We start from the raw sequence: 15,382 nt of genomic DNA, 5'->3' as shown, positions 1-15,382 counted from the left end.
TGACTGATCAGTGATGCCCTCCATGGACTTGAGAAAGGGACTCACAGCCCTAGCGCTGGGTATCTGCCATCTCTCACTTCTAAGGACCTGTGAGACGTACAACTGATTTCAGGCTCACTGTGGGCCAAAGAGAGTTGACGTGAGGCCCCTAAAAGCAAGTTCAAGACTGTGAAGATAAAGAGATGACATCAGAAAATAAGTTAATACACTGCTTCCTCCATTAAGAAAGTCTTGTTTTAGGGAATTCCCCGGTGATCCAGTGGTTAAGACTCTGCACTTTCATTATCAAAGGTAAGGGTTAGATCCCTGGTTGGGGACCTAAGATCCCACAAGCCATGCAATGCGGCCAAAAAAAAAAAAAAAAACCCCAAAGAAAGTCTTGTTTTAAAAAGAAGCGACATCTGAACTAAATAATGTGCTTGGTAGCACAGCTGACTGACGCAGACTTACATTCTGAGGTAAGCTCCTTGCCTCGCTGTGGACTGTTAATAAACAGCTTGCTCAGGGACTGATCACTGATATAGACAACCCCCAAATTTGTCTGGATGCCAAGCAGCACCCCTGATGCAGTGCCAGAGGAATGACAGCCTCTTTCATCTGGAGTACAAGCTGGGTCACTGCTGACACAGAAATGACATCTGAAGGGGCTCAGTGCCTAGGCATGCTCCTCCCAGCTCAAGCCTGGATTCTCCCTGTACCCAGGAGGCATCCCACCTACCGCGTGGTTTTGGGTGCAATGCTCTGATCCTTATCCACAGTGGAGAGATCGACATTTGTGATGCCAACTTCAGTGGAAATCTTGACTCTGAGCTAGGGTGAAACACAGAAGAAAATCGCCAAGTCAGCTGGTGAGTATACCAGGAATTAATATACATATCCAAATTTTTCTCTTACTTGTGAGTAAAGGCATGAAAATAATCCTAGGACAGGAGTCTTCAATGATTTTAGTAAACTGACCCATCCCAGTAGTATTTCTACCTCTTCCATCTTGAGGCCTAAAAGTAACTCCTTGATTCTTATCCCTTCTTCCTTTCTTTGGCCTTGAATGAATGGTATATATTAAAAAAGAAACAAAAAGAAAAAAAGTAGGTATCTTCATGTGTACTTTAAAATAAATAAGGGAGGGCTTCCCTGGTGGCGCAGTGGTTGAGAGTACGCCTGCCGATGCAGGGGACGCAGGTTCGTGCCCCGGTCCGGGAGGATCCCGCGTGCCGCGGGGCGGCTGGGCCCGTGAGCCATGGCCGCTGAGCCTGCGCGTCCGGAGCCTGTGCTCTGCAACGGGAGACGCCACAACAGTGAGAGGCCCGCGTACCGCAAAAAAAAAAAAAAAAGTGATAAAATAAATAAGGGAGAAACTCCTTAAGTAGTAACCTTCAAATAATTTAAATCAACAAGTACTCAATTCTAATGACAGCTAATGTTTATTGAGTGTTTACTATGTGAAAGACACTGGCCTTCTAAAGATTATCTCATTTAATCCTCACCACAACTCTAAGGTAGTGCTATTTCAGATGAGGAAATTAAAGATTAGAGCAATGAAGCCATTCACTCAAGTTCAGATAGCTAGTAAGGCAGAGCCAGGGTTCAGGCTCAGGCATCCTGACTTAGAGTCCACGTTCTTAGGCACCTTCCTGTCCAACTTCCCAGCCAACACTTAAGTTTGTGCCAAGCAGACTACAGGTCTGCCCAGGAAGATTTAAGAAGCTATGGCAGTCATCTCTGCCATCCACCAAGTACTTCTGCTTCTCCTTCTGAGCATGTGGCAGAAATGTACTTCCCTGCCCTCCTGGAGTCAGGTATGGCCATGTGACTGGCTCTGGCCAGAAGTGTGTCACTTCCAAGTGGAAGCTTAAGAGTCGGTTTGTGATTCTCTTCTCCTCTGACATGGACACAGACGACCTACAAAGGAGCTTGCTACTTCAGCCTGGGTCCTGGAGTAAGGGCAACGTGAAGCAGAGTCTCCAGCTGACACATTAAAGATATCTTGCATGGGCAAAAAAGAAACTTGTTTTAAGCCCCTGAGATTTGGAGTTTGTTACAAGCACAAACCAGTCCATCTTAACTCTTAGGTTGCTTAAATTCTATACGTTCCCTATAAACATTTTCACAAAGAGGGGCCAGCCAATGCTAGTAAACAAGAAATTTTTAAAAATTAGATTAAAATAAACATAAAATTCCAAAAGAGACAGAAAACATGCTAAAAGTCTACCTCAAGGGAAATTTTTTATTTTTTTATTTAAATTTTTTATTTAAAATCTAAGTTTGAATGTGCAAATTATGCAATCCCAAGGCACTTTTAATGTGTAAACATATCTGTGAGACTTCCAAATATTTGATAAGCTTGAATGTAATGCTTAAAGAGATCCTCGCCACATACACTGGTTTACAGTCTAAGTTAGGATCAAGGAATAGAGATAGAAGGCTGGGCAAATAATTGAAGGAGAGCTTCAGCATTTTTCTGAAGTGCACTATCAAGGTGTGAGAACCTCAAATCAAGGGCAAAGAAGAAAAATTTAAAAGAGATAAAGATAGCGATCAAGTAATTCCTTTTAACAGCCTCCATAATAACTATTTTGTGACAACAACCTCAATTATCAGGTTGAATAGGGGTGTTCTGTTTTGCTTAAAAAAACAAAAACAAAAACCCTAAATGTAAAAGATTACCAAAGGCTATAAGCATATTATTACCTCCTACTTTCGAATACACAGCTGCCTATTGGCAGAATTATATTTAGCATCATAGCTTGTCACTGAATCTAGGCAACTGGGTGAACTATGGTGGGGGGTGGGGGAGGGAGGGGGAACAAATGGCCTTCAAGTTGAATAAACCACCAAGGAGAGAGCTGGTATCCTCCACTTTGGCTCTTGGGCGCTCTGCTGAGCAAACAGCTTCACAACTCATACAGGGCTTGGAACCAGAGCCAACTTTGCTGTTATAAAGCTCAACCCAGAGAGGCACTAACAGCACTTCCATTTGAAGAAAAACTGGAATGGAAGGCTCAAGCAAAGAAGTAGCCAAAGAGCTTTGATTTTTAGCAAGACACCCCACTGAGACCACTTCCCTATATCCCCCTAGAGCATCTGGAACACCTAGGTGCAGGGACAGACAGAGATGGCAAGATGCACTTCCTGTCCTAAAGGGAAGCATAAAGGCAAAGCTAAATTATAACAGACCAGGCTGCTGCTTTAATGCAGGGATGGACAAAGTGCTATGGAAGCACAGCAGAAGGAACTGTGACCCAAGTCGGCCTCAGGCAGCCCTTGTTTGGGGAGTGGGAAATGTGTAGCAGGAGGGCTTAGGCAGTCCTCCGGTTTCAGGAGAAGCATGAGTTTAGCAATACTCCATGCTATAAAAATAATCTGTTTTCATGGGTAATTACTCTGCAATCTTCATCACCATTAACTAGGTAATTCCCTCTTCACTTCTGCGACTCATTCTCTTAAGGACTCACTCATTTAATTTGTAAGTGTGATTTTAAAATCATCATCCCACCTAAATGTCCATAAAGAGGAGACTAGTTAGAGAAATAATGATATACACACATACACTTTGAACTGCTATGGAGCAATTAAAAAGAACAACGTAGGTGTCTATGGAGACCACCTCCTACTTTTGAATACACAGCCATCTATTGGCAGAATTATATTTAACATCGCCTGTCACTGAGTCCAGGCAACTGGGTGAATTATGGCAGGGGAGTGGGGGGGTGAGGGGTGGGGGGAGGCCATCAAGTTGAATAGACCCCAAGGGGAAAGCTGGGAACCTCTACTTTGTAACAAAAGCAAAGAATACAACTGTTCATAGAATGATTACTTTTGTGTAAATAAGAAAGGATATGCATACATTCAATGATATGGGCATCCTTCTTTTTCAAAGTATATACAGTTAACTGTTACTAATGGATTCCTCTAAGGCAGCGGGTCCCCAACCATTTGGCACCAGGGACCAGTTTCATGGAAGACAATTTTTCCACGGATGGGGGTGGGGGTGGGGGTGGGGGAGTGGGCGGGTGGATGGCGTGGCTCAGGCAGTAATGCAAACGATGGGGAGCGGCAGATGAAGCCTGGCTTGCTTGCTGGTCAGCCGCTCACCTCCTGCTGTGCGGCCTGGCTCCTAACAGGCCGCGGAGTGGTACTGGCGGCTGGGGACCCCTGCTCAAAGGAGAGGGACTGGACTGAAGGGATGAGAGAAGGCTCTAATGTTTCATTATATACCTTTTTGCAGTTTGAATTTTTTTAACTACATGCATATTTTACTCCTATTTTTTTTTAAATAGGGATTGGGACTTCCCAGGTGGCACAGTGGTTAAGAATCTGCCTGCCAATGCAGGGGACACAGGTTCAAGCCCTGGTCCGGGAAGATCCCACATGCCACGGAGCAACTAAGCCCGTGCGCCACAACTACTGAGCCTGTACTCTAGAGTCCGTGAGTCAAAACTACTGAAGCCTGAGCGCCTAGAGCCCATGCTCCACAACAAGAGAAGCCACTGCAATGAGAAGCCCGCACACTGCAACAAAGAGTAGCCCCTGCTTGCCGCAACTAGAGAAAGCCCGCGCACAGCAGTGAAGACCCAACACAGCCAAAAAATAATAATAAATAAATAAATAAAAACAAAATAGGGATTATCTGAGCATTGGCATTGTGTGACAAATACTTTCTTCTTTATAAATGATTCTGTATTAAAAAGTACCACTCAGGGACTTCCCTTGTGGTCCAGCGGTTGAGACTCTAGGCTTCCGATGCTGGGGACACAGGTTCGATCCCCGGTGAGGGAACTAAGATCCCACATGCCATGCAGTACGGCCAAAAAAAAAAAGTACCACCCAATAAATATGATTTAAAAGACAATCACTCTCCCTTTCAACAGATGAATAAACACAAACATGTTAAAAGGCTTGTGTAAGGCTCCTCAGTGTATCCTAATTATAGTGATAAGGAAGCCATCAACTTGTGGGTTTTTACTTAGAATCCTGACTATAAACTTACAATAATAACACGGTCACTAAAGCCTGCTAATCAAGATTCAACTGTGTTTGTTCTGAAGACATTGTAAGCATTCACAGTACAGACACATGGAATAATGAAAGGGCAAACTGCAGTGAACTCAAGTCATTTTGGGTTTGCTCTCAGCCCTAATTTTAAAAGGCCTCCTAAGTTACAGCTTTCTGTGTTGCACAGAAACACCGTAGGGCTGTTCTTAAATAAGGAACCATTTAAAACAAGTCCTTCCACTCCTAAAATCTTATCACAAGTGGGTCTCTGGAAACACTGAAAAAAAAAGTATTTTTATGCTACTCTCTTAAAGCAAATTGAGGTTTTTTCAAAACCCTGTTGTAAAGAGTTCAGAGTAGGATCCCTGTTGGTTAGCTGCTTCTTCCTTCAAACTAACACTGCAGGATTAGTTTTTATAATAAGAAAGGGACTTGTTTAGCCACTTAAATGCAGCTAAGCCTGCTTTACAGTGAATCAACCAGTCCTTCTTTTGCCTGTACTGCACGCCACATACACCTCAAAAAATGTTTTAACGTCAGGAAATGCAGTCTTTCTGCTGAGAGTAATAACCTCCCTGTTTAGCTCATTACTGTCAAAAATGATGGTGCATTAGGGGCAATTAATGCTAATGACAGCTTCTAAAACCCATGCTTCCCCTGACAGCAAGTCCAATGTCAATGAGTGCTATTACAGGCCCTCCACACCAAACCACCATTAATGCACTCTGACCAATGTCAAGCATCTCCCAGGAGAGTAAACAGGACCTGCTGACCCGCTCTGAGGCTCTAAGCATGACTATTACTGAAATTACAAAGTAAAGTTGCATATGTGACAGAGGTCAGAGCATGCACGTGCACACAGGCAGGCACACACACACAAACACATGCACACATACACATAAAGCTTAACATAATGAAGAGAGATCTTTAACGCTTACTCCATCACTGGGAAGGAAAAGGACAGCAATGGCCTCTATGGGAGCTTACTATCATTGCATGAGTAACAGCTATTAGCCATTTCTGTTACTTTGTACTTATTTAATTTTTCCAACGACCATAGAAACACTTGTGCAAACACCAGATTTGATGTAACAAAAAGCCATGCTGTAACAATAATCAAGACAACATAGTACTGGTATAAGGATAAAAATATAGATTAATGGAATATAACTGCAACCATTTATGGTCACACTGATGATTTTTTTTTTTTTTTGTAGCTGGCACGAAAATAGTTTATTGGGGGAGCCCCGGAAAGGGAAAGGGATCGGGGGGAAAGGGCTGGAATGTGGGGACTCTGCCCTATTCTCTTCAGGAAATAGAGCAAATGGGGAGCTGTCAGACAGTACCTGGGGTGCCAAAACAAGTCAATAGGGAAAGAACAGTCTTTTTGACAAATGGTGCTGGGACAACTGCACATCCACATGTAAAAGGAGGAAGATGAACCCCTACCTCACACCACATACAAAAATTAACTTAAAATTGATCAGAAACCTAAATGTAAGAGCTAAAATTACAAAATTCTTATAAGAAAACATAAGAGTAAATCTTCATGCTCTCAGATTAGGCAATGGTTTATTAGATACGGCACTTAAATCACAATTAATGAAAGAATAATAAAGATATTGGACTTCATCAAAATTAAAACCTTTTGTGCTTCAGAAGACAACATCAAGAAAGGGAAAAGACAAGCTACAGACGGTCAGAAAATATCTGTGAATCATATATCTGATAAAGAACTTGTATTAAGAATATATACAAAAAAAAAGAATATATACAGAACTCTTATAACTCAAGAACATAAAAAGACAAACAGTGTAAAAAGAAAAGGAAAAAAGAAGTATATAGATTAGGAAGGAAGAAATAAAGAGAAAAAATAAAATATTTTTAATGGGGAAAAGACCTAAATAGATATTTCTCCAAAAAAGATATATAAATGACCAAATAGCACATAAAAAGATGCTCAGTATCATTAGCCATTAGAGAAATGCAAATCAAATCACAATGAGATACCATTTCACACCCATCTAGGATGGCCAAAATGAAACAGACAGATAATAAATAACAAGAGTTGGTAAGGATATAGAGAAATTGGAACCCTCACACATTGCTGGTGGGGATGTAAAATGGTGCAGCTTCTTTGAGAAAGAGTTTGCCAGTTCCTCAAAAAGTTAAACATAGAGTTATCATATGACTCAGCAATTCCACTCCTAGGCATAAACCTGAAAGAACTGAAAACAGGTGTTCAAACAAAAACCTGTACATGAATGTAAATAACAGCATTATTTATAATACCCAAAACATGGAAATATCCCAAATGTCCATCAAGTGATGAATGAATAAACAAAATGAGGTATATCCACACAATGGAATACTAAATTATTTAGCCATAAAAAGGAATAAAGTACTGATACATGCTACAGCATGAATGAACCTTAAAAATATTATGCTAAGTTAAAAACACAAAAGGCTACATATTTTATTATTCCAGTTACATGAAATGTCCCAAATAGGCAAACCATAGAGACAAAAAGTAGGTTAGTAGTTGCCAGGACTGGGAGGAGGATATATTCCTATAGCATAAGGAGTGTCTACAAATAGACACAGGGTTGCTTTTTGGCGGTGGTAAAAATGCTCTGGAATTAGATGGTGGTAGTGGTTGCACAACTCTCATCTAAATACACTAAATATGTTGAATTATATACTTTTACTGGGTAATTTTATGGTATGTGAATTACATATATCCCCAGTAAAGCTGTTATTTGAAAGAAAAAAGGAAGCTACTTTGTGTAGGGTAAAAGGCTCACCCCTAGAAGATGAATTACCATAGTTCTAAGGGCCTTGGAATGTGGGGAAACATCTTTAATGTTTAGACCACTCCATCCTTTTCTTCTTTTAAGTGGTCTGAGATGGAAGCTAAGCACTGAAAAAATAAGATTTGGTCTCTGCCCATAGGGAGCACCCAGCCCAGTGAAAGAGCAACACTTATAAGCAAACAATAGTAATACAACGCAGCAAGAACAATTATGGACAGGGTGTAAAATACTACAGCAACAAAAATAAACCAAGTAGACAAGCCCTAAATATACGGGGAAAAAAACTTTAAAACTGTTAGAAGACAATATTAGAGACTATCTTTTTTATCTTGGAGCACCGTAGAATTTTTTAAAGACACAAAGAGTAAAATCTAGGGAAAAAAAGACTTTTAAATTAGGCTTCATTGAAATGAACTTCAGTGCATCGAAAGATGCCATAAAGCAACACTGAGGGACAATGTCTGATGCTTATAACTAGGGGTTTACTAATATATATAGCTCCAGAATATATGTAGCTCCTAAAAATCAATAATTAAAAGACTAACAAACCAAAAGAAAAAGACAAAAGATACACGACAATTCACAGAAGAAACCTAAATGGCCCATAGACACAAGAAAAGATGCTCTATCTCACTAGAAACCAAAGAAAAACATTGAAACAACAAGATAACCATTTCCTATCCATCAGATTATCCAAACTCATAATAGCAAATACTGGTACAAATATGAAGAAAAGAGCAATTTGGCAAAACCTAATAAAGCTGGAAGATGAACATACCCTACGACCCCACAACTTCATTCTAGATAAACAAAATGTGCATAAGCAAACGTACTAGGATATTCACAGCAGCATTGTCTGTTAACAGTGAAAGTCTAAATGTCCAACAGAAAATGAATTAATAAATCTGATGCATTCATAAAAGGAAGACAATTTTATGAAAATTATTCATATTTATCCATATAGCTCTAGTTCTACGTGCATAAATATGGCTAGTTGTCTTTAATATTGAGTGAAAACAAGCAAATTGCGAGAGGATACATATAGTATAATGAAGCATATAAATTCTGGTAAGATGGAAATCAATGCAATAAATTGCTTAAAAATACATATGTAGCAGAAATATAAAAACTGGCATTGGAACATACACCTCAAATCTGGGGAAAGAGGAAGAAAAAGTGAGGAATACACAGAGAGCTTAAATTCAATCTATAGGGCTTTATTTCTTACCAAAATAAAACAAAGGAGAAAAACATAGCAAAATGTTAGGGCTTGAGGGAGATGAGTGGCCAGTAGATATATGACAATCATATTATTCTTTGTTCTTTTCTGTATCTTTTAAATAGTCCAAAATAAAAAATAAAATTAAATTCCTATGGGAGCACAGATGAAGGAGCAATATTTGAACTAGACCTTACAGAATGAGTAGTTCAGCAAGGGAGGGGAAGAACATTCCCCATGGAAGAAACAAGAGAAGTCCAAAGGCTTTACGTGTATTGGGCACATAAAATGTATATGAGGATGAGTATGTGGTCAAGAGCAGCTAGAGCTGAGGGGATGGGGATGCAGCCACAATGCAGGATGCGCATGCGCTCTGTGGAGGACCTTCTAAAGCCACAATGAGGAGTCTAGACCTTATTCACAGGCAATAGAGAACCAAAGAAATGTTTAACTAGGGGAACACTGTGATTTTATAATTCTAGTGGTGTCTACGGTGCTTATTAAATGGAAGGGGCAGAGACTGAAGACAGTGAAACTGGCTGGAAACTACATATCTACCTACTTGGGATCTACCCAAGTAGGAAAACTGGGGCTGAAGAACAAAGGAATCATGCAAAAGACACTTAAAGGTGGAATCGACATGGCGACTGACCAGAAGTGGAAAGAAAGGAAGGGTTAAGAATGGCTGTGATGTATGGGTATGGCACTTATATTGGATATGTTGTTATCAAGATTGTATAGGTAGAAGGAAGGAGGTTTCAGGCCAAAAAAAAAAAGTTTGCCTTTCAATGTGCTCAGTTGCAAATAAGGCCCCTTAATGCAGGAAACTAAAATTGAAAGAATCTGGATTTTCAAGGTTCAAGGTACACACTACAATAATTTCTATCCAAATCTTGTGTTAGTGAATGGAGTAGGATCAGATGTCTCCTGCCCAAAAAGGTCAGACATGAGGTAGAGAAAAGGCAGAGAGACTAGAGTTCCAGAAAATATCCTTTCTGCCAAACTTTTAATATAAATGTTTAATCTAACTATGTTAAGTAATGCCCCACTTTTGAAAAGGTCAAACTTTCTAGCTGCCTTGTCCTTTCAGTAAAAGAAAGTGACACAGGGGCCAACCTGAGGAGCTCTCCAAAGGCCAAATTTGGGATAATATGAGCAAAAAAAAATAAAAGATGACAATAATGGATTATAACCTACAGAGTAAAATAAGTATCCATGAATCCAAAGTATTATACGTAACTGAATAACTAAATGCAGGGGAAGGGGGACAGCTTTTTCTTACAGTAGAATTCCAATTAATAAATGTAGAAAGAATGAAAGAGAAAATCACCTCTTGGCAAACACCACATTAATAACTCTTACAGGCAAGATCATCAGGATATTTGCAGAGTCTCAAAATATCACTCCACCAGACACTTAATTATAAAGCAGAAAAACAGCAACTTTACAATGGAGAAACCTAGCAGACACCACCTTAACCAAGTGATCAAGGTTACCATCACCAGCAATGAGACATATCAACAGCATATACTGCCTAATAGGATACACTGAGAAGGAGCATCACTTTTGGTGTATTCGCGCCAAAAATGCATGACCTGAATTTAATTATGAGGAAACATCAGACAAACCCAAAGTGAGGGACATTCTACAAAGTAACTGGCCAGTACTCTTCAAAAGTGTCAAGGTCACAAAAGACAAACTATCCTAAATTGAAGGAGAGTAAAAGGGCATGACAACTAAAGGAATATGTGATCCCAGGTTGAATCTGGGACCAGAAAAGGGACATCAGGATACCTAGTGGAATTTGAATGAAGACTATATAGATTAATAGTATTATATCATTATTAATTTCCTTGTATTGACAATAATATTACAGTTACATAAGATGTTAACATTTGGGTAAGCTGGGTAAAGGGTATACAGGAATTCTTCATATTATTTTTACAACTTAAGATTGAAATTGTTTCAAAATGAAAAAGTTTCATTAAAAAAGAAAAGTGAGTGAAAAATGACATTTGAATAGTGAAGAAAATAGCTGTCACAAACAGCATATATTTAACTATTCGGGAAAGGCACTGTACTACTTCAAGTTCCCCTGACCCAACAGAATGCATGACAATGTGGTAGGTGCAACAAAGACACAGTGGCAGAAACATTAAGAAATGACAGGAGTAAGGACAAAGTAATATTATAAATAGGCCAGCAGCTGGAGCTGCACACAGCTCTGCAGCCTCTAAGCTAGCTCAATATTCACAAGGGCACAGTGACTAAACCAGTATTGTGCAGGGGATCCACCCAAGCACAGACAAGCTGGAGGTTTTGGACAAGTTACTCTACCCCTCTGGGTCTCGTCTGTGAAATGAAGAGGACTCCACACAACTGCTAGGATTGTTGTAAGAATAAAATAAGCAAAAGCACATAGAACTGTACTGTCCATGTCACAGGCCTTCAATGAAAGGTTCATACTTATGATCCTAAGCCAGAATAAGAAGAGGTTAAACCATATCCCATAGTTTAAAAAGTAGGAAAATATGTAATTCATCTTAAATAAACTTCTACCCAAAAAGGTTAAAATGAAAGCTACAGTGCCTGAAGGGGTAAACTTCAATTAGCTAGGAAAACCACTAATGTGAAATACCACATTCCCACAAAGCATCAGATAAGTGAGGCATAGCTTTCCATCCTTAAAGCCACGTGGATTGGGGCTTCCCTGGTGGCGCAGTGGTTGAGAATCTGCCTGCCAATGCAGGGGACACGGGTTCGAGCCCTGGTCCGGGAAGATCCCACATGCCGTGGAGCAACTAAGCCCGTGCGCCACAACTACTGAGCCTGTGCTCTAGATCCCGTGAGTCAAAACTACTGAGCCCACGTGCCGCAACTACTGAAGGCCATGCGCCTAGAGCCCGTGCTCTGCAACGAGAGAAGCCACTGCAATGAGAAGCCCGCACACTGCAACGAAGAGTAGCCCTCGCTCACCGCAACTAGAAAAAGCCCATGCGCAGCAGCGAAGACCCAACACAGCCAAAAATAAATAAATAAAATAAATAAATTTTAAAAAACCACGTGGATCTTCAACAAAACTAGAGTTAGCTAAACATCTGAAACATAGTTCATTATGAAGGATTACCAATTTTCTTTTGTACTTTACCCAGACAGACTCACTATGGTGCTACAGGTCACTTGATGCTTTTGCTCCCCTAATTAGCATCAAGCACTTTTCTAAATCTATCATGGGGAATAAAACAAAAAAAATTTTTTAATTAAAAATAAATAAATAAATCTATCAAGGCCAACCACAGAAAACATCTCAAGAATATTTATACCTCAGTGGAATTATGGGTGATTTTAGTTTTTTCTACTTCCTAAATTTTATGTAAGATAGTAATGCTAAATTATAATGGAAAATGAACAATTTACAAATAAAAGAAAACTTGCTATGATCAAGTTCTTGGCTAAGTCTGTCAAACAGCACAGTTCAAACCTATCCCTCTCAACATATTCACGTTAACTTGGTCATAAGTGAAGTCAATATACCAGATGGTTAATGCTATGTGCCTGTTTGGTCATTTCCTTATGTATATTAACATGGAGATGGGGACAACAAGAAAAGCACTTACCTCTACAGTATTTGCAATATAACGGTTGTCACCTTCAACTTTGACAGAGAAGTCATAATAGCCACTGGAAAATTTGACATTCACAAAGTTTAGCTCAAAAACATCCCTGTTAAGAATGACAGTGGGGTTAGCAAGAACTCACATAGGAAAGTCACAAATATAACAAACGGCCTACAAAGTGAGGCATTCCTTGAGATGGTCCAGGGCTGCACCACTTCTTCACTTTTCAACTTCCCACCCGCCTGGGCCACCTCCTGCTCAGTTACAGATTATAATGAGGGGCAAACTTCAAAACGATCTAAAATTGACCTCCTTTTTCAAGTCTTGAAAGTCTTCTTTTCATTTTTCCCCCTCTCAGCTCCTAAAAATCCCACCTCCTTCGGGTAAGTCTTCCACAACTAAATGCAAAACAGCTAAGTCTACAGTAGGATACCAATTACGTTAAAAAAAACAAAAAAAAGTAGAAATGTTCAAAGAGGTTGGTGTAGGGTAGTATAATTGTAGGTAACTTTCTGCATTATTTCTACTTTCCTGTGCTTTGTGAATTTCCTAAAAAGGATACATCTTATTTTTAATTTAATTTTAAAATATTAGTTTTTATTTTAAAGGGGAAAAAAAGGTAGAGAATTCTTAACTCTAACTACATGGCAAAACCCTCAATGTCATTTACCATTCTACTGATCATTCGTAAAAATGATTTTGCTTTTCAGCCGCATAGCACAGGGATATCAGCTCAGTGCTTTGTGACCGCCTGGAGGGGTGGGATAGGGAGGGTGGGAGGGAGGGAGACGCAAGAGGGAAGAGATATGGGAACATATGTATATGTATAACTGATTCACTTTGTTATAAAGCAGAAACTAACACACCATTGTAAACCAATTATACCCCAATAAACATGTTAAAAAAAAATGATTTTGCTTTTTAATTTCACATATTGCCTATGTATCTTTACAACTGTGTAAGAAATGCATTTTCTCTCTAAAACTCAGTTCCCAATCTCATTAACTTACTAATTTAATACTTAACGAAGTTTCATATAAAAACTGAGCCTGGGCTTCCCTGGTGGCGCAGTGGTTGGGGGTCCGCCTGCCGATGCAGGGGACACGGGTTCGTGCCCCGGTCTGGGAGGATCCCACGTGCCGCGGAGCGGCTGGGCCCGTGGGCCATGGCCGCTAAGCCTGCGCGTCCGGAGACTGTGCTCCGCAACGGGAGAGGCCGCAGCAGTGACAGGCCCGCGTATCGCAAAAAAAAAAAAAAAATTGACCCTTAATTTTTTTAAAAATTTACATAACAATAACACAGCCACTGAAGATAAGACTATAGAAGAATATTAATCCTATGGGGGAAATGTTCATGACATATTATTATAAATAAAGCATAATCCCAAATTTAGGTAAATTTGGTTTTATGATCTTGGTAATAACCACATAAATCTGGGTTATACTGGCTGCAGGCTAACTTTCCAAAACAAGTATATTGGCACCCTACAGAGATGTGCTCAGTTCTTACCCCACAGGGGTGAACGATGTCTTCTGGAGGACTGTGGCTCTGGAGGCAACGGATTTAGCGTGTTCTAGTTTAACAGTGGCCTGAGTCAGAGGCTGGGACAGAACATTGGTGACCTGCAACTGGAAATAAATTTTAAAATTGTCTGTAGCAACAAAAGCTGAGGGAGTACAGATTTTGCTTCTAGGGTGGGTGCTTCATCCACAGGGAGCAAGCTCTGCCAGGAAAGAACCATCTTGTTTTAGAAAACCATCACTGACCTTTGGTCTACTATCTATGGGAAATCAAATACAGGAAAACACAATTAGTCTGGGAATGGGACAGATTACAGAATGTTAGAGGTGGGGAAGATCTTATTAGAAAACCATCACTGACCTTTGGTCTACTATCTATGGGAAATCAAATACAGGAAAACACAATTAGTCTGGGAATGGGACAGATTACAGAATGTTAGAGGTGGGGAAGATCTTAAAGATGATCTTACCCAATGATCTCATTTCTCAGATGAGGAAACCAGAGCCCAGGGAAACATAAGGACTGGCTCCAGATCACACAGTTAATGATCCCCTGATCTACCCACTCTACTTCACTATTACAGTATCTTTAAAAAACAAAATTATTAGCAAGAAAAATAGGAAGGTATGGGCAATGGGAAAACTGAAGTAATATGGATAACACAGTAATAACACTCATTTGTTGAAAGTCGACTATTTGCCAGATACCAGGCTAGGCTCTTATATATATCCTCCCACCGATCATCTGAGACATAGCAGAATCTATCTTTATTTTACAGATGAAGAAACTGAGGCCACAAAGAGGTTAAGACTGCCAAAGGCCACATGGCTAAGGACTCAAACCCCAGCCTACCTAGCTTCAAAAGCCAGTATTTTTTTCTACTTTGCTCTCTTAGCTCCCCCTAACTCATGGTGAACTATGTTAATCAGGTTAGTTCTCACCCCAGTCTTTGCTGAGGGGATGTGACTTGTAGGTAGGGAGAGAAGAGGCAACTTTGGAATACGGGGCACTTCTTCAGGAGAGTATCTGTAGGGTCTTCTGAAGCAGAAGAACTTATGGAACTGTCCTATGTGGAACCCGTGTGTTTAGACATAAATAAAATGCTAATTTTTTATAAAGATTTTAGCTTATTCCTGGTTTCCAAACAATAGCAACAAATGCCTCATTATGACGAATGGAAAACTCTAAACGTGTGCATTTTGCTCTATTCAGAGAGTTAA

General features: G+C 40.0%; 1 protein-coding gene across 1 annotated transcript in view; it reads right to left on the bottom strand.

Annotated features, from left to right (window-relative positions):
• Positions 1–15,382, bottom strand: part of RPN2 (ribophorin II) — a 54,682-nt gene that overhangs the window by 15,243 nt on the left and 24,057 nt on the right. Inside the window, exons 8-10 of the mRNA XM_082858220.1 lie at positions 14,151–14,269; positions 12,642–12,747; positions 719–810 (exon numbers count right to left, since the gene is read on the bottom strand). Of these exons, the coding sequence (XP_082714346.1) occupies positions 719–810; positions 12,642–12,747; positions 14,151–14,269 (317 nt within the window). The remainder of the gene's footprint in view (positions 1–718; positions 811–12,641; positions 12,748–14,150; positions 14,270–15,382) is intronic.

The sequence above is a fragment of the Leucopleurus acutus genome (genome assembly GCF_964270905.1).
Source record: "Leucopleurus acutus genome assembly, chromosome: 16".
Taxonomy (NCBI): domain Eukaryota; kingdom Metazoa; phylum Chordata; class Mammalia; order Artiodactyla; family Delphinidae; genus Leucopleurus; species Leucopleurus acutus.
The sequence above is the reverse complement of the archived record's forward strand: the minus strand, read 5'-3'. Positions and strand labels throughout refer to the sequence as shown.